The sequence below is a fragment of the Heteronotia binoei genome, chromosome 20, assembly GCF_032191835.1.
Source record: "Heteronotia binoei isolate CCM8104 ecotype False Entrance Well chromosome 20, APGP_CSIRO_Hbin_v1, whole genome shotgun sequence".
Lineage (NCBI taxonomy): Eukaryota > Metazoa > Chordata > Lepidosauria > Squamata > Gekkonidae > Heteronotia > Heteronotia binoei.
In genome coordinates, this window is record NC_083242.1 from 34,088,861 (window position 1) to 34,111,654 (window position 22,794).

Genomic DNA, 22,794 nt, shown 5'->3' on the forward strand with positions numbered 1-22,794 from the left:
GTCTTCATCCCACTGTGAAGCAGGCAGCTCGTGACTCCTTGCTCTGCCCCCCAGGCGCTGGATGCAATTCAGAACGCCAGCGAGACTGAGATTTTGGAGGCCAGGCTCAGGGAGTACAACGACGACATCGTGAAGCTCTCCGAAACGCTGATGACTCTGGAGATGCAGCTGGTTGACCAGCTAGAGGTGAGGCCAAGCCGGTCCAGTAAAGCTGTTTGGGATCCTTTCCCGGTGACGTCCTTTGCGGGGAACGCTTTCAGGACACGCCCAGGGCTTCCCTAGCCAGCCTGCTGCAGCGGTTCGAGTGTCAGGGAAGGATCTGGGAGAGCCAGGTTTGAACCCGCACCCCGCCATGGAAGCTCGCCGAGTGATCTTGCGCCAATCGCACGGTCTCCGCCCAGCCAACCTCACAGAGTCGCTGGGAGGAGAAAAACGCACGAGAATGACAGAAGCCACCTTGAGTCCCCCCCCCCCCCCCGGGGAGAAAGGTAGGCTAAAAAAGGAAATAAAGCAGAGAGGAAGACCAGCAACCCGATAAGCTGCCTTCTCTGCAGTCTTCTCGGCCAACTCTTCATCCTACCCTGGGGGTTCCCGAGAAAGCCACCGAGATGTCAGAGTCAATTCCTAGAACTCCCATCGAAAGCACTCAGCAGAGTGGGAGACTGCAGTTGCCCACTTCCCCAGCCCGAAAGCAAGATTGAACCCAGAAGCACCTTAAATACTAGACCAGGGGTGTCGAACTTCTTTCTTATGAGGACCGGATCTGACATAATTGAGACATTGTCAGGTTGGGCCAGGTGTGTGCCTATTTAAGATTAGTTAGCAGAGATATAAACCTTATAAAGGACACGGACAAACACAATTCAGGTGTTTAAAAAAAAAAAAAGACTTAAAACATTAGCACTCGTTGATCTTAAAAGTGCTTCCTTTGTATTTCTCCCATGGGATCCAGGGAACGGGGCAAAGGAAGCTCTGGCTCTTTCCTTCCTTCCACAGGGGACTGGTGGGGGGGGGAGCCTCAGCCAACAGAAGGAAGAGAGACTTGGCTTAGTAGCTCTGCTGTGCCATTCAGAGAGCCTGGCAAAGTGAGCTCTCCCTCCCCCCTTCCTCCCCAAGGGAGGAGCCTCAGCCGGTGGAGAAAATAGAGGTTTCGCTCTGTAGCTCCTGTGTGATTGAGCAAGCCTGGCAAAGCAAGCTGTGATGCAGAAGGAAGCAAAAGATAGAAGGAAGCGGATGACACCAATCGCTCAGGGGCCTGATAGGAGCCCTCTGGGGGCCTGATCAGGGCCTTTGGCGTAACGTTTGACACCCCTGGACTAGGCTGTCCTGGCGAGCTTGAATGTCAAGGCTTCCTTCATTAGATAACCATCCCCCTTTTTCAAATACCTGATTAAATGAGCTTTGACTCCTGAAAACATATACCCTGGAAAATCTTCCTGGTCTTTAAGGCCCTACTGGAAAATCTTGCTCTTTTACTGCATATTAACACAGCTACTCATCCAGGGGTGGAATTCCAGCAGGAGTTTCTTTGCATATTAGGCCACGCACCCCTGATGTAGCCAATCCTCCAAGAGCTTACAAGGCTCTTTTTTGTCAGCTCTTGGAGGATTGGCTACATCAGGGGGCGTGGCCTAATACGCAAAGGAGCTCTTGCTAGAATTCCACCCCTGTACTCATCTAACACTGTCTTCCCCAATCTGGTATATTATCTCAAAGAAACAATGATCAGGCAGTAAATAACGATGGGAATAAAATTCCTCCCGGTGTCGAAGAGCAGATTTCATTTCCGTGAGCTTAGCTCCGGTAGATGCGTGTCTCCTTAGTTTGTCTTTTTCTTTCCTGCACAGGAAGTCATAAAAGATTTCGAACGGAACATTTCTGACCTGGTCTCCACCTTCATAGAAAACGAGCAAGGGCTATATCCTTCCAGGGCCAAAGAGCGGGCCTGCTTCAGATAAGAGCTGCTCAAATCATTTGAGATTTCCAAGGTTCTCTCCTCTATTCGTGGAGGTTCAGAGTGTGTGTTTATATATACAGGTGGGGGCAAAGGAAGAGTCTTTAGAACAGGGGTGTCAAATTCATTTGTTATAAGGCTGAATCTGCCATAGTCGGACCAGACCAGATCGGGCTGGGCCGTGGGTGTGCCTATTTAGGATTAGGCAGCATTGGAGCGTTTCCCTCCAAAGTTTTACAAGGGAGATATCAGCGAGTCCCTTTAGCCGACAGACTTTGCTGCTGTGGAGCGAATACCCCTGACTCAATCCAGCATATATTGCTTGATTGTTCTTTTTACCATAACCTCCGTAAAGATTTATTTGGCAAGCTTTCTTTTTCCCCAAATTTGTCTATTCTTCCACCCTGTTATTATTTATTGAGTGATACTGAGGAGGTGGTTAGTGAGGCTGTGGCAAAATTTCTGGCTGACATCCTTAAATTTAATTCTGACCATGTTTGAATGCATCTGTAAGCTCGGTTTTATTTTGATTTTATCTCCAATGTTTAAATTGTTATATTCTGTGTATTTTTATTTGAATCTATTATGCCATTAAAGGTTTGGTATGGTATGGTATGGATTAGGCAGCAGAAATGTAAAATTTATAAAGGACACAGACAAACACAGTTAAACATTTAAAAAAAACCTTAAAACATGCTTAAAACATTAGCACTCGTTGGTCTTAAAGGTGCTTTCTTTGTATCTCTCCCATGGGATCCAGGGAACTGGGCAAAGGAAGCTCTGGCTCTTTCCTTCCTTCCCCAGGAGGGGGAGGATCCTCAGCCAATAGATAAAGAGAGGCTTGGCTCAGTAGCTCTGCTGTGCAATTGAGACAGCCTGGTAAAGGAAGCTCTACCCCCCCCCTTCCTTCCCAAGAGAGGAGCCTCAGGCAATGGAGAAAAAGAGGCTTCGCTCTGTAGCTCCTGTATGATTGAGCACGCCTGGCAAAGCAGGCTGTGATGCAGAAGGAAGCAAGAGGAAGAAGGAAACAGATGACAGCCAGTTGCTCAGGGGCCTGATAGGAGCCCTCCAAGGGCCTGATTTGGCCGTCGGGCCACATGTTTGACACCCCTGCTCTAGAAAGACAAAAAACGAGAGTGCCCGGCTTGCAGGTTACTAGATCTTTCCTCCTTGAAAGATCCACACCCATATTAGAGGTGTTTCTTGGAAATAAATAAAAATGGGCTGATATTGGGCAGAGTTTTATAGAGAGTGGGGGCTAGCTGTACTTCAAGCTATTAATTTTATTTATATTCCTCATTTATGCCACACCTTCCTCCCCAATAGGGACCCTCTCCTCTATTTTAGTCTCAAAACAACCCTGTGAGGTAGAGTCAGGCTGAGGCTGTGTGACTGGCCCAAGGTCACCCAGTGCTTACGTCGGTGTTGTTAAAAGTAGCTTTCCTGTTCAGTTCAGAGACCCCAGGAGATAACAAATGCAGAGGAAGGCAGAGAGAGACAGCAAAAAGACAGTGCTGGGGAGTGTTGCAGCAGCCCTGGCCAAACTACAGCGTATCAGAGGGTGCTCTGCCAAGGCCTCCATTGTTGTTGACTTCATAGAGCCCTTTGCCTCTATCTTGGTTTGTGCCAAGGCCTCCATTGTTGTGGACTTCACAGAGCCCTTTGCCTCTATCTTGGTTTGTGCCAAGGCCTCCATTGTTGTGGACTTCACGGAGCCCTTTGCCTCTATCTTAGTTTGTGCCAAGGCCTCCATTGTTGTGGACTTCATGGAGCCCTTTGCCTCTATCTTGGTTTGTGCCAAGGCCTCTATTGTTCTTGACTTCACGGAGCCCTTTGCCTCTATCTTGGTTTGTGCCAAGGCCTCCATTGTTGTGGACTTAACAGAGCCCTTTCCTTCAATCTTGGTTTGTGCCAAGGCCTCCATTGTTGTGGACTTCACGGAGCCCTTTGCCTCTATCTTGGTTTGTGCCAAGGCCTCCATTGTTGTGGACTTCACGGAGCCCTTTGCCTCTGTCTTGGTTTGTGCCAAGGCCTCCATTGTTGTGGACTTCATAGAGCCCTTTGCCTCTATCTTGGTTTGTGCCAAGGCCTCCATTGTTGTGGAATTCACGGAGCCCTTTGCCTCTATCTTAGTTTGTGCCAAGGCCTCCATTGTTGTTGACTTCATAGAGCCCTTTGCCTCTATCTTGGTTTGTGCCAAGGCCTCCATTGTTGTGGACTTCATAGAGCCCTTTGCCGCTATCTTGGTTTGTGCCAAGGCCTCCATTGTTGTGGACTTCATGGAGCCCTTTGCCTCTATCTTGGTTTGTGCCAAGGCCTCCATTGTTGTGGACTTCATGGAGCCCTTTGCCTCTATCTTGGTTTGTGCCAAGGCCTCCGTTATGCCAAGGCTTCCCCCCCCCTCCCCCGAGTCATGGTGTGTGCCAAACTGAGTCCATGGATGAAACCCGTCTTCCTGGGCTTCCTCCATTTTTCTTGTTGGTTTCTTAACTGTTCCCCATACGATGGCGCAGTGCCGGGATCTTGAGAACCACCACCACGAGAAGCTTCTCGAAATATCCATCAACACGTTGGAGAAACTTGTAAAAAGCGAGTTTGAGGAAGACTTGCCAGATGAAGTTCGGCTGGTGAGACCCTCCCTCCTTCTCTCTCCCCCCCCACCCCCGCTCTCCTGGCAAAATCCTCAGAGAGCGACATTTGCTTTTGTCCTGAATGAAATCTGTGCTTCCTCTCCCGGCTTGCCCTCCCCAGCTCTTTGTGGACAAGGACACCATCGTCAACGCCGTCAACGCCTCACATGACATCCACCTTCTGAAGATCGACAACCGGGAAGACGAGATCATCACCAAGGCCAACAGCTGGGCTTCCGTCCTGATACAGTCAGTAAGTCAGGCCAGCAGCACAGTTTGGTGGAAAGCCAGTCGGTGACAGCCAGTTTGGAGTAGTTGTTAAGTCTGCGGACTCTTACCTGGGAGAACCGGGTTTGATTCCCCACTCCTCCACTTGCACCTGCTGGAATGGCCTTGGGTCAGCCACAGCTCTCTTATCTGGGAGAACTGGGTTTGATTCCCCACTCCTCCACTTGCACCTGCTGGAATGGCCTTGGGTCACTCATAGTTCTCTTATCTGGGAGAACCGGGTTTGATTCCCCACTCCTCCACTTGCAGCTGCTGGGATGGCCTTGGGTCAGCCATAGTTCTCTCTTGCAGAGGTTGTCCTTGAAAGGGCAGCTTCTGGGAGAGCTCTCTCAGCCCTACCTACTTCACAGGGTGTCTGTTGTGGGGGGAGAAGATATAGGAGATTGTGAGCCGCTCTGAGACTCTGAGCTTTGGAGTGGAGGGCGGGATATAAATCCAATGTCATCTTATTATCTGGGAGAACTGGGTCTGATTCCCCACTCCTCCACTTGCAGCTGCTGGAGTGGCCTTGGGTCAGCCATAGTTCTCTCTTGCAGAGTTGTCATTGAAAGGGCAGCTTCTGGGAGAGCTCTCTCAGCCCTACCTACTTCACAGGGTGTCTGTTGTGGGGGGAGAAGATACAGGAGATTGTAAGCTGCTCTGAGTCTCTGATTCAGAGAGAAGGGCAGGGTATAAATCTGCAGTCTTCTTCTTCAGCACAAGGGTTCTCTCTGAAGGCTATTGGCCATGAGAACACCCATTGCTTTGAAAACAGTGGGTGAGTTGGCCACCGACAGAGGGATTTCGACCCTGGAAGGAGGACCCCCTCCCCCAAACGGCTGACCTTTGGGGGCCTCAGGAGCACCTTCAAACAGGCTGAGGACAAAACATAAGAACACAAGAGAAGCCATGTTGGATCAGGCCAGTGGCCCATCCAGTCCAACACTCTGTGTCACACAGTGGCCAAAACCCAGGTGCCATCAGGAGGTCCACCAGTGGGGCCAGGACACTAGAAGCCCTCCCACTGTTGCCCCTTCCCAAGCATCAAGAAGTCAGAGCATCACTTGCCCCAGACAGAGAGTTCCAACAAAACGCTGTGGCTAGTAGCCACTGATGGACCTCTGCTCCATATGTTGATCCAATCCCCTCTTGAAGCTGGCTATGCTTGCAGCTGCCACCACCTCCTGTTGCAGTGAATTCCATGTGTTAATCACCCTTTGGGTGAAGGTTTCCTTTTATCCAGTCTAACCCAACTGCTCAGCAATTTAATTGAATGTCCACAAACTCTCATATTGTGAGAAAGGGAGAAAAGTACTTTCTCTACCTTCTCTATCCCATGCATAATCTTGTAAACCTCTATCGTGCCACCCCGCACACCCCCCAAAAAACCAGGTGCCATCAGGAGGTCCACCAGTGGGGCCGGGACACTAGAAGCCCTCCCACTGTCCCCCCCACCCCAAGCACCTAGAATACAGAGCATCACTGCCCCAGACAGAGAGTTCCAACAATACGCTGTGGCTAATAGCCACTGATGGACCTCTGCTCCAGATGTTGATCCCAAATCCCCTCTTGAAGCTGATAACATAAAATACACTATTGGGGATTCTACTCCATTGGCTGACCCTATGCTGTAGTACCACCTTTGCCATAATATACAAATTACCTTTGCTGTGTCTGATTCTTAGAACGTAGGACTGATTCATAGTCCATACAACACGTGCCAACTGATTCCTAGGCTCTACAACATGTGCCAACTGAGCCTCCGTCAAAAACTGCCTACGATCGAACTGCCTTTTATTTTATTCACAAGTTTTAACAGTTCATCTTGTTTTTAGAATGTTGCTATCCGCCCTGAGCCCTCCTTGGGATCGGGCGGACTATAAGTGACCTAAAATAAAATAGGCAAACTAGAAAAGGGCAACTAGAATGATTAAAGGGCTGGAACACTTTCCCTATGAAGAAAGGCTGAAACGCTTGGGACTCTTTAGCTTGGAGAAATGTCGACTGCGGGGTGACATGAGAGAGGTTTACAAGATAATGCATGGGATGGAGAAAGTAGAGAAAGAAGTACTTTTCTCCCTTTCTCGCAATACAAGAACTCGTGGGCATTCGATGAAATTGCTGAGCAGCCGGGTTAAAACGGATAAAAGGAAGTACTTCTTCACCCAAAGGGTGATTAACATGTGGAATTCACTGCCACAGGAGGTGGTGGCGGCCACAAGCATGGCCACCTTCAAGAGGGGTTTAGATAAAAATATGGAGCAGAGGTCCATCAGTGGCTGTTAGCCACAGTGTGTGTGTATGTATAAAATTTTTTGCCACTGTGTGACACAGAGTGTTGGACTGGATGGGCCATTGGCCTGATCCAACAGGGCTTCTCTTATGTTCTTATGTGACACAGAGTGTTGGACTGGATGGGCCATTGGCCTGATCCAACATGGCTTCTCTTATGTTCTTATGTGACACAGAATGTTGGACTGGATGGGCCATTGGCCTGATCCAACAGGGCTTCTCTTATGTTCTTATGTGACACAGAGTGTTGGACTGGATGGGTCACTGGCCTGATCCAACCTGGCTTCTCTTACGTTCTTATGTTCTTAAAATACAATAAAATAAATAAAAACCAGGTCGGAGCCACCAACCCATGCTTGGTTTCCTTCCCTGCAGGTTCACAAAAGCGAGGTGACGAGAAACCGCAACCGCGTGAAGGAGATCAACCAGTTCATTGATCACCTCCACAGCGAGCTGGAAACCATGGATTACCTCGAGGTGTAGCTGGCTCCCGACGATGCCGTTAACCGCCGCTTCCCTGGTTTCGGAGACAGCGCCCTCCAGTAGCTGGCAAAGGAACAAGCTGGAAGGCCTTATTTCACAACCGCCTGAAAAACACTCCTCCCCTGAAGAAAGGAGAGACTTCGCCCAATGGAAGGAGGCAGGAGAGAACCCCCAAAGCTTTTAATGAACAAAATTAATACATTTAAAAATAATAATTAAAAAACAGCCTGTGTGGAAATTTGAGAGTGACCACAGCTCTCAGGTGAAGTGGGTACTGTGCGAAAGAAAGAAAGAAAGAAAGAAAGAAAGAAAGAAAGAAAGAAAGAAAGAGAAAGAGAGAGAAAGAAAGAGAGAGAAAGAAAGAAAGAAAGAGAGAAAGAAAGAGAGAGAGAAAGAAAGAGAGAGAGAAAGAAAGAAAGAAAGAAAGAGAGAAAGAGAAAGAAAGAGAAAGAAAGAAAGAAAGAGAGAAAGAAAGAAAGAGAGAAAGAAAGAAAGAGAAAGAGAGAGAAAGAAAGAGAGAGAGAGAAAGAAAGAAAGAGAGAGAAAGAAAGAAAGAAAGAAAGAGAGAGAAAGAGAAAGAAAGAAAAAGAAAGAAAGAAAGAAAGAGAGAGAGAGAGAAAGAAAGAAGGAAAGAGAGAGAGAAAGAAAGAAAGAGAGAGAGAAAGAAAGAAAGAGAGAGAAAGAAAGAAAGAAAGAAAGCCATTTAAATGCCCACAGGGACTCCACTCCCCCCCCCACTGCACTTCTTCACACACAAGAAAAGGGGCACCGTGAGGAATAGGAAGCGCTGCGTTCGAAGACAAACCCCTCCAAGCGGCTCACGCTGGCTGTAAGTCTGTAGGTAACCGAGAGGTCACAGCCACTCTTTGGGGATGCAATGCGAAGCCCTGTCGGTGCAAAGTTCTGGCACTGGAACCAATCCATTGCAAAGCTTTCATTAAAACGTATAAACGCAATGTGCACTGCGGCCGACAGCAGCATTTAATCCAATTTGGGGGGGAATCGGAGTCATTGTTGCTGGGCTGCAAGAACATCTGAGCAGGCTTCAGGGACCTGCGGTGGAGCCAGGGTAGGTCCTATTTGCAGGGGGTCGGGAGGGGAGGGGAGGGGGGAGAGAACTTTCAGCCAACAGCAAGTCTCCAAAGGCTTCAGAGAACCCAGATTCGGCTACAACTGAGTGCCCGTGCGTTCTGATACCCCGAAACCGTCCCTGGGTAGGGCAGGTGACCCAGTCTGGTTCCCGAGAAAACTCAGAATTGCCCTCCGTTTCCCAAACCGAGGCAGGCTCCACGGCTCACAGGGGGGCTGAGGAAAGGTCCGCGAAGAAGGCCCCGATTCTTGGAACACCCTCGGCCCGCAAACCAAGGCTGCTGGAGACAAGGTGAGGCCCATGAGGAGATCCGAGGCTAGGCTACGGGGCACTGGCAGCCCTGAGATCTCGGTAGGCCGTGGCGTTCCGGCGGTGCCAGGAGTCCGTCTGCATCGGTCATTCAGCCCCAGCTATCCTTCTGACCGGAGTCCCTTCTCCGCCTCTCCCCCCCACCCCCGCCTCAGTCCTGCATCAGCTTGTGCTTGACGGTGGAACTCTCCGAGCACAGGTGAACAAACAGGGTGGCGGCGGCCGTGCGGGCGCGCAGCTCGTAGGCGTCGTAGTCGTGGGCCCACTCCACGCTCCCCCAGCGCCGGATCTGCGGGAGAGAGAGAAACGGACAAATGGGGCATCATCCTTCCTCTCGCCTTTCTGGAAGGGCCTTGGGTCAGTCAGAGCTCTCTTATCTGGGAGAACCGGGTTTGATTCCCCACTCCTCCACTTGCACCTGCTGGAATGGCCTTGGGTCAGCCAGAGCTCTCTTATCTGGGAGAACCGGGTTTGATTCCCCACTCCTCCACTTGCACCTGCTGGAAGGGCCTTGGGTCAGTCAGAGCTCTCTTATCTGGGAGAACCGGGTTTGATTCCCCACTCCTCCACTTGCAGCTGCTGGAATAGCCTTGGGTCAGCCAGAGCTCTCTTATCTGGGAGAACCGGGCTTGATTCCCCACTCCTCCACTTGCAGCTGCTGGAAGGGCCTTGGGTCAGCCAGAGCTCTTGCAAGAGTTGTCCTTGAAAGCGCGGCTTCTCAGAGCTCTCTCAGCCCCACCCACCTCACAGGGTGTTTGTTGCGGATGAGGAAGGTAAAGGAGATTGTGAGCCGCTCTGAGACTCTGAGATTCAGAGTGGGCAGGATATAAATCCAGTATCATCTTATGGTAGAGGGATGCGCCTATTCAACAGCAACCCTACCACTAGCGAAAAAAATAGCATGCACAGAAGCTGGGATCCTGAAAATACCAGCTTTCCTGCTGGACAAAACTAAAGAAAGGCACACAGTGATGTTATCCAAGACGAACAAGGAAAACGCCATGGGATATGAAACTCAGTTACTCACAATATACAAAAAGTCATGCGTATTGCAACGTTCTTATGTGTTTCAATACTAAATTGGACTTTACGCATCAATAATAACGATTCAAGAGACACTGTAAGAACTTGCCTATGTGGTGATTGCTATACATACTGTATACTGGGTATGCTTTTTTGTCAGGCCTCAGATTCAGCAGGAGCTCACAGGAGCACAGCTGAGAGTTCCTCCTCCTGAGAGTTCCACCTCCTTGCCCATTGAATAGTAGGTGCAGCTTCATAGCAATCCCTGGATGAGCTCCACCACCTATTTTTCTACAAAATGACCCCTGCTTTTTGTAACACACAAGCATGTTGCAATACGTACAAATTTTTGCATATTTTGAGTGATTTAGTTTCATATCACGTGGTGTTTTCATTACTTGCCTGTCTAGCTTTCCTGTTGGGACAAAAGCAAAGGTGCTGGCCTCATTTCCTGGGACGATGAACTTAAAACCGTGGAAGCAGAAACCCAAAAAGGGGAGAATTATTAACCCCCAAAGGGGAGGTTTTTTAAGTAGATAAGAGAAAGTCATTTTCCTCCTCCCTCGGCTGGCTGAAGGTGTGTCAATCGTGCAAAACAGGTAAATAATCTGCATATTTTATAACCCACTCCAAGAGGGCAGAAGCAATCTGAACTATTCGAGATAAGGCAAGGCATGCAAATACTGTTTTCATTTGCAGTGCCTGCGCACACAGAGAACTTCAACTGTTTGCCACGGAATGTCGGTTGCCTCGGTTTAGAATTCCAGCGTTACCATTTTACCATTCCAGCGTTTGGGGAGAAAAACCTGAGGGATGTCATCATCCAGTGCACAGACAGAAGAACCAAGGCGCCATGGCCGAGGCTGCCCAAACAAAGCAGGATTCGAACACTGTACAGGCCAAGGGATGCTCTTGTCAGTCACCTGCTTTAATCTGCTACAAAAGCAGTTCCCAACCATTTTAGCACCAGGGACCAGTTTCCTGGAAGACATTTTTTCTGAGGGGGAGGGCAGTGTCGGAATTTCGGCTGCCGCAGGCTGCCTCCAGCTGGGTCCCTGTCCTGCACCCCATGGGGGTCTGTAAATGGAGGGGGGAGCTTCTGCCGCCTGCTTGCTAGGCAGAAGAAGACGACTGCAGATTTATACCCTGCCCGTCTCTCGGAATCAAAGACTCAGAGTGGCTCACAATCTTTTTATCTTCTCTCCCCACAACAGACACCCTGTGAGGTGGGTGGGGCTCAGAGCGCTCTGACAGAAGCTGCCCTTTCAAGGACAATTCCTACAAGAGCTTCGGCTGACCCAAGGCCATTCCAGCAGCTGCAAGTGGAGGAGTGGGGAATCAAACCCGGTTCTCCCAGATAAGAGAGCTATGGCTGACCCAAGGCCATTCCAGCAGTTGCAAGTGGAGGAGTGGGGAATCAAACCCAGATCTCCCAGATAAGAGAGCTATGGCTGACCCAAGGCCATTCCAGCAGCTGCAAGTGGAGGAGTGGGGAATCGAACCCGGTTCTCCCAGATAAGAGAGCTCTGGCTGACCCAAGGCCATTCCAGCAGCTGCAAGTGGAGGAGTGGGGAATTGAACCCGGTTCTCCCAGATAAGAGAGGTATGGCTGACCCAAGGCCATTCCAGCAGCTGCAAGTGGAGGAGTGGGGAATCAAACCCGGTTCTCCTAGATAAGAGAGCTATGGCTGACATTCCAGCAGCTGCAAGTGGAGGAGTGGGGAATCAAACCCGGTTCTCCCAGATGAGAGAGCTCTGGCTGACCCAAGGCCATTCCAGCAGCTGCAAGTAGAGGAGTGGGGAATCAAACCCGGTTCTCCCAGATAAGAGAGCTCTGGCTGACCCAAAGCCATTCTAGCAGGTGCAAGTGGAGGAGTGGGGAATCAAACCCGGTTCTCCCAGATAAGAGAGCTCTGGCTGACCCAAGGCCATTCCAGCAGCTGCAAGTGGAGCAGTGGGGAATCAAACCCGGTTCTCCCAGATAAGAGAGCTCTGGCTGACCCAAGGCCATTCTAGCAGGTGCAAGTGGAGGAGTGGGGAATCAAACCCGGTTCTCCCAGATAAGAGAGCTCTGGCTGACCCAAGGGCATTCTAGCAGGTGCAAGTGGAGGAGTGGGGAATCAAACCCGGTTCTCCCAGATAAGAGAGCTCTGGCTGACCCAAGGCCATTCCAGCAGCTGCAAGTGGAGGAGTGGGGAATCAAACCCGGTTCTCCCAGATAAGAGAGCTCTGGCTGACCCAAGGCCATTCCAGCAGCTGCAAGTGGAGGAGTGGGGAATCAAACCCGGTTCTCCCAGATAAGAGAGCTCTGGCTGACCCAAGGCCATTCTAGCAGGTGCAAGTGGAGGAGTGGGGAATCAAACCCGGTTCTCCCAGATAAGAGAGCTCTGGCTGACCCAAGGCCATTCCAGCAGCTGCAAGTGGAGGAGTGGGGAATTGAACCCGGTTCTCCCAGATAAGAGAGGTATGGCTGACCCAAGGCCATTCCAGCAGCTGCAAGTGGAGGAGTGGGGAATCAAACCCGGTTCTCACAGATAAGAGAGCTATGGCTGACATTCCAGCAGCTGCAAGTGGAGGAGTGGGGAATCAAACCCGGTTTTCCCAGATAAGAGAGCTATAGCTGACCCAAGGCCATTCCAGCAGCTGCAAGTGGAGGAGTGGGGAATCAAACCCGGTTCTCCCAGATAAGAGAGCTCTGGCTGACCCAAGGCCATTCCAGCAGGTGCAAGTGGAGGAGTGGGGAATCAAACCCGGTTCTCCCAGATAAGAGAGCTCTGGCTGACCCAAGGCCATTCCAGCAGCTGCAAGTGGAGGAGTGGGGAATCAAACCCGGTTCTCCCAGATAAGAGAGCCATGGCTGACCCAAGGCCATTCCAGCAGCTGCAAGTGGAGGAGTGGGGAATCAAACCCGGTTCCCCCAGATAAGAGAGCTCTGGCTGACCCAAGGCCATTCCAGCAGCTGCAAGTGGAGGAGTGGGGAATCCAACCTGGTTCTCCCAGATAAGAGCACTGGCTGACCCAAGGCCATTCCAGCAGGTGCAAGTGGAGGAGTGGGGAATCAAACCCGGTTCTCCCAGATAAGAGAGGTATGGCTGACCCAAGGCCATTCCAGCAGCTGCAAGTGGAGGAGTGGGGAATCAAACCCGGTTCTCCCAGATAAGAGAGCTATGGCTGACATTCCAGCAGCTGCAAGTGGAGGAGTGGGGAATCAAACCCGGTTCTCCCAGATGAGAGAGCTCTGGCTGACCCAAGGCCATTCCAGCAGCTGCAAGTAGAGGAGTGGGGAATCAAACCCGGTTCTCCCAGATAAGAGAGCTCTGGCTGACCCAAGGCCATTCTAGCAGCTGCAAGTGGAGGAGTGGGGAATCAAACCCGGTTCTCCCAGATAAGAGAGCTCTGGCTGACCCAAGGCCATTCCAGCAGCTGCAAGTAGAGGAGTGGGGAATCAAACCCGGTTCTCCCAGATAAGAGAGCTCTGGCTGACCCAAGGCCATTCTAGCAGGTGCAAGTGGAGGAGTGGGGAATCAAACCCGGTTCTCCCAGATAAGAGAGCTCTGGCTGACCCAAGGCCATTCTAGCAGGTGCAAGTGGAGGAATGGGGAATCAAACCCGGTTCTCCCAGATAAGAGAGCTCTGGCTGACCCAAGGCCATTCCAGCAGCTGCAAGTGGAGGAGTGGGGAATCAAACCCGGTTCTCCCAGATAAGAGAGCTCTGGCTGACCCAAGGCCATTCTAGCAGGTGCAAGTGGAGGAGTGGGGAATCAAACCCGGTTCTCCCAGATAAGAGAGCTCTGGCTGACCCAAGGCCATTCCAGCAGCTGCAAGTGGAGGAGTGGGGAATTGAACCCGGTTCTCCCAGATAAGAGAGGTATGGCTGACCCAAGGCCATTCCAGCAGCTGCAAGTGGAGGAGTGGGGAATCAAACCCGGTTCTCCCAGATAAGAGAGCTATGGCTGACAGTCCAGCAGCTGCAAGTGGAGGAGTGGGGAATCAAACCCGGTTCTCCCAGATAAGAGAGCTATAGCTGACCCAAGGCCATTCCAGCAGCTGCAAGTGGAGGAGTGGGGAATCAAACCCGGTTCTCCCAGATAAGAGAGGTCTGGCTGACCCAAGGCCATTCCAGCAGCTGCAAGTGGAGGAGTGGGGAATCAAACCCGGTTCTCCCAGATAAGAGAGCTATGGCTGACCCAAGGCCATTCCAGCAGCTGCAAGTGGAGGAGTGGGGAATCAAACCCGGTTCTCCCAGATAAGAGAGCCATGGCTGACCCAAGGCCATTCCAGCAGCTGCAAGTGGAGGAGTGGGGAATCAAACCCGGTTCCCCCAGATAAGAGAGCTCTGGCTGACCCAAGGCCATTCCAGCAGCTGCAAGTGGAGGAGTGGGGAATCCAACCTGGTTCTCCCAGATAAGAGCACTGGCTGACCCAAGGCCATTCCACCAGGTGCAAGTGGAAGAGTGGGGAATCAAACCTGGTTCTCCCAGATAAGAGAGCTATGGCTGACCCAAGGCCATTCCAGCAGCTGCAAGTGGAGGAGTGGGGAATCAAACCCGGTTCTCCCAGATAAGAGAGCTATGGCTGACCCAAGGCCATTCCAGCAGCTGCAAGTGGAGGAGTGGGGAATCAAACCCGGTTCTCCCAGATAAGAGAGCTCTGGCTGACCCAAGGCCATTCCAGCAGCTGCGAGTGGAGGAGTGGGGAATCAAACTACTACACCAAACCGGCTCTCAAAGTGAGAACCCAAACTGAGGTTTCACCTGGTATTCTTCCTCGAGGCGGGACAGCAGGACAGCTTGCTCCACCGTCAGCTGTTTATCCAGGAGGCCCATGGAGAGAATCAGCGACTTCAGCTGGGTGATCACGTATTCAATGCCTGGCGAGAGGAGGGGAAAGGTCCCGAATCAGAAGGAGACGGATCAAGATGGGCAGCGATGCACCCTCTAAGCGGTGGAGCCTTGGGAGCAAGAATTCCACTTTGTGAGCGACTGCCAATAAGGCTGTGAGCTGCCGCATAAATCTGTTTGCTCCGGCGCCATTCTTCCTGAGCTAAGACAAGAATGTGCGAGCTGGAGGCTAAAAAACTGTGAGCTGGTCACACTAACTCAGTTTGGGGGGGAGGCACAGTGGGAGAACTTCCAGCCCCACTGGTGGACCTCCTGATGGCCTGATCCAACATGGCTTCTCTTACATTCTTATATTCTTATGGCTTAGAGCAGTGTTTCCCATTTGCAGGGTGGTGACCTGGTACCGGGCCACGGAAGCCTCACTACCGGGTCACAAGAAAAGCAAAAGCTAGCCCCACCCCCAGCAAAGCTAGCCCCGCCCCCAGCAAAGCATGACCTCTGCTCTGCTTCCTTCCCCCATCTCTCTGTTGTGCAGAGAAAAGCTAGCCTTGAAGACTGAGACAGGCTGCAAAGACTGCGCTCCATTTGGCTTCCTTCCTTCCTTCCCCCGTCTCTCTATTGTGCAGAGAAAAGCTAGCCTTGAAGACTGACACAGGCTGCAAAGCCTGCGCTCCATTTGGCTTCCTTCCTTCCCCCGTCTTACTGTTGTGCAGAGAAAAGCTAGCCTTGAAGACTGACACAGGCTGCAAAGCCTGCGCTCCATTTGGCTTCCTTCCTTCCCCCGTCTCTCTGTTGTGCAGAGAAAAGCTAGCCTTGAAGACTGACACAGGCTGCAAAGCCTGCGCTCCATTTGGCTTCCTTCCTTCCCCCGTCTCTCTGTTGTGCAGAGAAAAGCCAGCCTTGAAGACTGACACTGGCTGCAAAGCCTGCGCTCCATTTGGCTTCCTTCCTTCCCCCATCTCTCTGTTGTGCAGAGAAAAGCTAGCCTTGAAGACTGACACAGGCTGCAAAGCCTGCGCTCCATTTGGTTTCCTTCCTTCCCCTGTCTCTGTTGTGCAGAGAAAAGCTAGTCTTGAAGACTGACACAGGCTGCAAAGTCTGAGCTCAGTTTGGCTTCCTTCCCCCATCTCTCTGTTGTGCAGAGAAAAGCTAGCCTTGAAGACTGACACAGGCTGCAAAGTCTGAGCTCAGTTTGGCTTCCTTCCTTCCCCTGTCTCTGTTGTGCAGAGAAAAGCTAGTCTTGAAGACTGACACAGGCTGTAAAGTCTGAGCTCAGTTTGGCTTCCTTCCCCCGTCTCTCTGTTGTGCAGAGAAAAGCTAGTCTTGAAGACTGACACAGGCTGTAAAGTCTGAGCTCAGTTTGGCTTCCTTCCCCCGTCTCTCTGTTGTGCAGAGAAAAGCTAGCCTTGAAGACTGACACAGGCTGCAAAGCCTGCGCTCCATTTGGCTTCCTTCCTTCCCCCGTCTCTCTGTTGTGCAGAGAAAAGCCAGCCTTGAAGACTGACACAGGCTGCAAAGTCTGAGCTCAGTTTGGCTTCCTTCCTTCCCCCGTCTCTCTGTTGTGCAGAGGAGCTGGGCTGCCTCTCCTTCCTTCTCCCCCCTCCCATTGTTTGAGAGAAAAGCTGGCGTCCACTGGCACTTTAGATCCATGAAGTGTTCTTCAAGGTATGAGCTTTCATGTGCCTTGCAATATGTTCTTTTGGGGAGATTTCCCCTGGAGGCCTGGGCGGTAAAGAAGGGTGTGTGTGTTTTCAGCCGGGAGTGGCGGGGAGTGGGCATTCCAGTAGCTATATTTCTCTACCAAACGACCCCTGGGCAGAATTATTGCTGGCTGAGGTCATCTGATGGCGAGGAAGGCTTTTCTTTCTTTGCCCCCCCTTCTTTCTTTCTTTCCCTGCAAGTGATGCTCTGTCCGTATTCTTGGTGCTGGGAGGGGGGAAGCAACAGTGGGAGGGCTCCTAGTGCCCTGGCCCCACTGGTGGACATTCTGGAAGTGACATCACAGGAAAAGGTGGAGTTTTGGTTCAGTGTGCCCCAGAAGGGACATCACTTGGCCCTTGACACCACAGGAAATGCCATAATTCCTGTCTCCAGGCTCCACCCCCAAAGTTTCCTGGCTCCACCCTCAAATTTTAGTGGGTCACGAAGGAGAAGTGTAAAAATAACCAGGTCACGGGAAAGAAAAGTTTGGGAAACCCTGGCTTAGAGGGACGACCGACAGGCAGCCACATTGGTCTGTCTGCAGCAGGAGAAAAGAGCAAGAGGTCGGTGGCATCTTAAAGACTAGCAAGTCCTGTGCTATCTGAAGGCGATGGCAGTCTCTCACGAAAGCGCCTCCCCTCCCACACGTTTTGACAGTCTTCTGCATCGTGACACTCAGGTGAATACAAAACAGGGGGATAGCATAACTCCCGCCCAGGACTTCAAAGCCAGCGCACACAGCCCTCCCCTCCTCTATTTTATCCTTACAACAAGTCAGCAAGGTAGGACAGGCTGAGACAGAGACCGGCCTGAGATTCCACAGGGGGGCAGGTCTTGCTCCTACCCTGACAGTCTAACCCAGGGGTGGCCAAACTGTTGTGTGGCTCTCAAAACCCCTACTACCCCGGTGGCTGGCTTGGAGAATGCATTTAAAACCTCTTTCTTTCCACCTCCCTCCCCATATTTTTTTTTTCCCTGCCTTGCGGCTCTCAAGCATCTGACATTTATTCCACGTGGCTCTAACATTAAGCAAGCTTGGCCGCTCCTGGTCTAACCACTACGCCATACGGTGACCTCCACCATCCATTTGCGCAACTTCTTGGGTCAAAAAGATACTTTTTAAAAGAAAAACCAAAAGCGGCCCTAAAAGTTACACACAACGGTTTAGACTGGGGGGGGGGGGGGAGCAAGTTTCCTCAGTCTTTCCCCCAATCCATCTCCCCATGGGACGTTTGACCTCAGGGAGATTTTGACTTGGGACATTCGACCTCAGGAAGGATGCTTCCGATTTGACTCGAAACCCACCCAAAATGGGAAACGTCAAGGTGGGTTAGAGGAACAACTATGGAAAAGCTGCCAAACTGTCCCATCAGTACCGTGCAAAGCCCAGGTGTTGTATGATGCCAAGTGACTGACGAAGGTGTCTTTTGTACTTTGTGGGATGGTGGGACCCAAGATGCTCGTTGAAGAGCCGATGACTACGTCGTACCTGTTTGGGGGCAGGGAGGGAGAATAAAAAAGGGCACAGGTTAGACCAGGTGTATTGAACATGTGGCCCAGGGGCCAAATCAGGCCCACGGAGGACGCCTATCAGGCCCCTGAGCAACTGCCTCTTGTCTGCTTCCTTCTCCCTCTCTCTTGCTTCCTTCTGCATCACAGCTTGCTTTGCCAGGCTTGCTCAATCGCACAGGAGCTACAGAGCAAAGCCTCTATTTTCTCCATTGGTTGAGGCTCCTCCCGCTCCTGATCCCCTGGGGAGGGAGGGAGGGAAAGAGCCAGAGTTTCCTTTGCCCAGTTCCCTGGAGCCCACGGGAGAAATACAAAGAAAGCACCTTTAAGACCAACAATGGCTAATGTTTTAAGCACGTTTTATTTTAAGGTGTGTGTTTTTTTATAGCTGTGTTTGTCTGTGTCCTTTAAAAAGTTTATATCTCTGCTACATAATCTTAAATAGGTACACACATGTCCTGGCCCAACATGGCCCCATTTATATCAGATCCAGCCCTCATAACAAATGAGTTCGACACTCCTGGGTAGATGTACCAGGATCTGAAACTAGCCAAAGTGATCCAGCAGCAACACAGCACTTCTAAGGGTCTTCCAGAGCTGCCCTGTGAAGATGAGTGCATTAGAACAGCCCTTCCTGAGAGGAGTAAGAGCCCCGTGGGGCAGAGTGGTAAAGCTGCAGTACTGCAGTCCTAAGCTCTGCTCACGACCTGAGTTCCATCCCAGCGGAAGCTGGTTTCAGGTAGCCGGCTCCTGGTTTCAGGTAGCCGGAAGACTCAGCCTTCCATCCTTCTGAGGTCGGTAAAATGATTCCCCAGCTTGCTGGGGGGGAAGCGTAGATGACTGGGAAAGGCAATGGCAAACCACCCCGTAAAAAGTCTGCCGTGAAAACATTGTGAAAGCAGAATCACCCCAGAGTCGGAAACGACCAGTGCTTGCGCAGGGGACCTTTCCCTTTTTTCCTTCCTAAGAGGCACTGTCAGCCCACTGAGGCAAATAACCCGATTAAATTGCTTGCAAGCGCGTTATCCCAAAGCGCCCTCCCACGAGAGGGGCTGCCTGCTGCCCCTCTGCATGAGTTGCTGCTCTACCCCAGCTTCTTTTCTGCTGGCTGTGGGTAACACTGCCTCCTCGTTGCTATGGAAACCATCAGGGCGTTCTGATCACCCAGGGGTGGCCAAACTGCCGCTTGGGGGCCACATGCAGCTCTCACACATATTGTGTGGCTCCTGCAGGCTTACTCCAAGTGCTTAGCATTGGGACCTCAGCCCCTGAGCGCTAAGCGTTTCTGCCTTGCGTGAAGCTTGGAAGGAGGGGGAAATAGGCAGGCTTGTGAGTCCTTCACCGTGGACCTAGAGCACAAGAGCCGAGGGAGCCACTGGAAGGAGGGATGGCATTAAAGAGGGCAGCATGGCGCTCCCCCCTAGTTTCATAGCTCTCATAGGAGCCGCATTTACTGAACTTGGCGGCAAGGCAAAGGCAGATGCATAAAGATGCAAGCGGCGATACGCGTGCTCTATCCTAAGAGCAAAGGAAGCCTCCAGTTTCAATTAATATGCCTCAGCTATCAGCAGTGTGGGACCGCTGGATCGGAAAAGCTGGCAGCCAAAGGGAAGGAAAGGTCCCCTGCGCAAGCACCAGTCGTTTCCGACTCTGGGGTGACGTCGCTTTCACGTTTTGATGGCAGGCTTTTTACGGGGTGGTTTGCCATTGCCTTCCCCAGTCATCTACGCTTTCCCCCCAGCAAGCTGGGGACTCCTTTGGCCGACCTCGGAAGGATGGAAGGCTGAGTCCACCTGAGTCAGCTACCTGGGGAGGGGTTCACATATCAAATCTCCCTCTGCTGATCATGGAGGATTCATCACATCTCAGACCTCCCTAAAGCTACATTCAGGAACAAAGCAGCCCAACACCCTTGTTTCCAACACCCAGAGGAAAGGTAGTTTCAGCATTCTGGTGGTCTGGGAAAAAAGGAAAGGTCCCCTGTGCAAGCACCAGTCGTTTCCTACTCTGGGGTGTCGTTGCTTTCACGTTTTCATGGCAGACATTTTACGGGGTGGTTTGCCCTTGCCTTCCCCAGCTATCTACGCTTTCCCCCCAGCAAGCTGCGATGGAAGGCTGAGTCGACCTGGAGCCGGCTACCTGAACCCAGCTTCCGCCGGGATCAAACTCAGGTCGTGAGCAGAGGACTCCGACTGCAGTACTGCAGCTTTACCACTCTGCACCACAGGGCTCTTAACTAGGAGAGCTGGAATTCTGCAGCACAACTTCTGTCCTAGCCACCCTCCGCTCCCTGTCACCTCTCCGCAAAGAAAGTGCAAACTCTTTTGTGTCTTGAGCTGCTGGCATTCTCGGCCGGGTGGGCCCACAAGAACCAGGAGGCAACATCGCAGGCCGGCTTCTGCCTCCAAGCCCGGTTGAGTTTGAGGGGCGTTTCCCTCTGCGCACGCTCACCTTTTCTCCGCCCACATAATGACGGGATCCCATTCATTCTTCTGCAATTCCACCAACGCCGGCGGCTCCTCCACCCGGTAGCTGGGACGCCCCAAAACCCAAGAAGAAAGCACAGCCAGTCATTGGATTTCTCAGCCACGCGCAAACATCTAGATCTTTGCTGTTTTTCTCTTTCTGCCTCTGCCCTCTGATTGTCCCCAAGCTTCATGCTTTGTCCTACTATAGGAGGGGCTGTAGCTCAGTGGCAGAGCCTCTGCATGGCCTGCAGAACGTCCCAGGTTCAATCCCCAGCATCTCCAGTTAAAAGGACCAGGCAGGAGATGATGGAAAGACCTTGACCTGAGACCCTGGCTCAGTGGCAGAGCCTCTGCATGGCCTGCAAAACGTCCCAAGTTCAATCCCCGGCATCTCCAGTTAAAAGGACCAGGCAGGAGGTGATGGGAAAGACCTTGACCTGAGGCCCTGGCTCAGTGGCAGAGCCTCTGCTTGGCATGCAGAAGGTCCCAGGTTCAATCCCCAGCATCTCCAGTTAAAAGGACCAGGCAGGAGGTGATGGGAAAGACCTTGACCTGAGGCCCTGGCTCAGTGGCAGAGCCTCTGCTTGGCATGCAGAAGGTCCCAGGTTCAATCCCCGGCATCTCCAGTTAAAAGGACCAGGCAGGAGGTGATGGGAAAGACCTCAGCTAGAGACCTGGAACAGCCACTGCCAGACTGAGCAGACAAATACTGACTTTGATGGAACAAGGGTCTGATTCGGTAGAAAGCAGTTTCGTCTGAGTATCCAACATGCTACTTTAAGTGTGCGGCAGCTTCGTGAGATTACTTTACCCAGAGAGCGACTACAATGTGGAATTTGCTGCCAGGGTTGGTTGGCCACCATGTGAGACTGGATGCTGGACTAGAGGGACCCTCACTGGTCTGACCCAGCAGGGCTCTTCTGACATTCTTCTCAGGGGAAGGCCTTGGCCTCTGTGTCCTGTTGTTGGCTCTCTAGAGGAACTGGTTGGCCACTGTGTGAGACAGGATGCTAGATTAGATGGACCCTCTCTGGTCTGACCCAGCCAGTCTCTTCTGATATTCTTCTCAGGGGAAGGCCTCATCCTCTCTGCCCTGTTGTTGGCCCTCCAGAGGAACTGGTTAGCCACTGTGTGAGACAGGAGGCTGGACTAGATGGACCTTCCCTGGTCTGACCCAGCAGGGCTCTTCTGGTGTTCTTCTCAGGGGAAGGCCTCGGCCCTCTCTACCCTGTTGTTGGCCCTCCAGAGGAACTGGCTGGCCACTGTGTGAGACAGGAGGCTGGACTAGATGGACCCTCTCTGGTCTGACCCAGCCAGTCTCTTCTGATATTCTTCTCAGGGGAAGGCCTCATCCTCTCTGCCCTGTTGTTGGCCATCCAGAGGAACTGGTTAGCCACTGTGTGAGACAGGAGGCTGTGCTAGAGAGACCCTCATTGGTCTGATCCAGCAGGGCTCTTCTGATGTTGTTCTCAGGGGAAGGGCCTCAGCCTCTCTGCCCTGTTGTTGGCCATCCAGAGGAACTGGTTGGCCACTGTGTGAGACAGGAGGCTGTGCTAGAGAGACCCTCATTGGTCTGATCCAGCAGGGCTCTTCTGATGTTGTTCTCAGGGGAAGGCCTCAGCCTCTCTGCCCTGTTGTTGACCCTGCAGAGGAACTGGCTGGCCACTGTGTGAGACGGAGGCTGGGCTACATGGACCCTCACTGGTCTGACCCAGCCAGTGTCTTCTGATGTTCTCAGGGGAAGGCCTCAGCCTTTCTGTTGGTCATCCAGAGGAACTGGCTGGCCACTGTGTGAAACAGGAGGCTGGACTAGATGGACCCTCACTTGTCTGATCCAGCAGGGCTCTTCTGAGGTTCTTAGCAGGGGAAAGCCTTGGCCTCCATGCCGTGTTGTTGGCCCTCCAGAGGAAGTGGTTGGCCACTGGGTGAGCCGGGATGCTGGCCTAGGTGGACCCTCCCTGGTCAGATCCAGCACGGCTCTTCTGAGGTTCAAGCATGCCAGTTCAAGAGACATCTAGATTCTCTGGCCCGCGATGCACAGAAGCATCCCTACCAGATGGTGTCTGTCTCCAAGAACTTCACAGCTGCCCTGATGAGCTGCTCTTTGCTTCGCTGGGATGGGTTGTCCAGAGCCGTGTTACACAACGTTGTCTGGAAAGCAAGGAAATCATTACAAGCGCAAGAAGAGGAGAGCCCCCCCCAGGTTCCCAACCCGAATCTCATTCTC

The 22,794-nt window shown here is 52.0% G+C and overlaps 2 protein-coding genes across 2 annotated transcripts in view; one reads left to right on the forward strand and one right to left on the reverse strand.

The window, feature by feature from the left end:
- Positions 1–7,848, forward strand: part of DRC3 (dynein regulatory complex subunit 3) — a 34,391-nt gene extending 26,543 nt beyond the window's left edge. The window contains exons 8-12 of the mRNA XM_060260607.1: positions 55–186; positions 1,848–1,918; positions 4,458–4,581; positions 4,706–4,837; positions 7,519–7,848. Coding sequence (XP_060116590.1) covers positions 55–186; positions 1,848–1,918; positions 4,458–4,581; positions 4,706–4,837; positions 7,519–7,626 — 567 coding nt within the window. The 3' untranslated portion in view covers positions 7,627–7,848. The remainder of the gene's footprint in view (positions 1–54; positions 187–1,847; positions 1,919–4,457; positions 4,582–4,705; positions 4,838–7,518) is intronic.
- A 1,303-nt stretch (positions 7,849–9,151) lies between these two features.
- On the reverse strand, positions 9,152–22,790 carry LOC132588280 (ATP synthase mitochondrial F1 complex assembly factor 2-like). The gene is made up of 5 exons (XM_060260642.1): positions 22,621–22,790; positions 20,551–20,631; positions 17,967–18,079; positions 14,803–14,918; positions 9,152–9,314 (listed from the first exon to the last, which is right to left on the reverse strand). The coding sequence occupies exons 1-5, from the start codon at positions 22,788–22,790 to the stop codon at positions 9,177–9,179; spliced, it is 618 nt and encodes a 205-aa protein (XP_060116625.1). The 3' UTR covers positions 9,152–9,176.
- Positions 22,791–22,794: the final 4 nt, after the last annotated feature.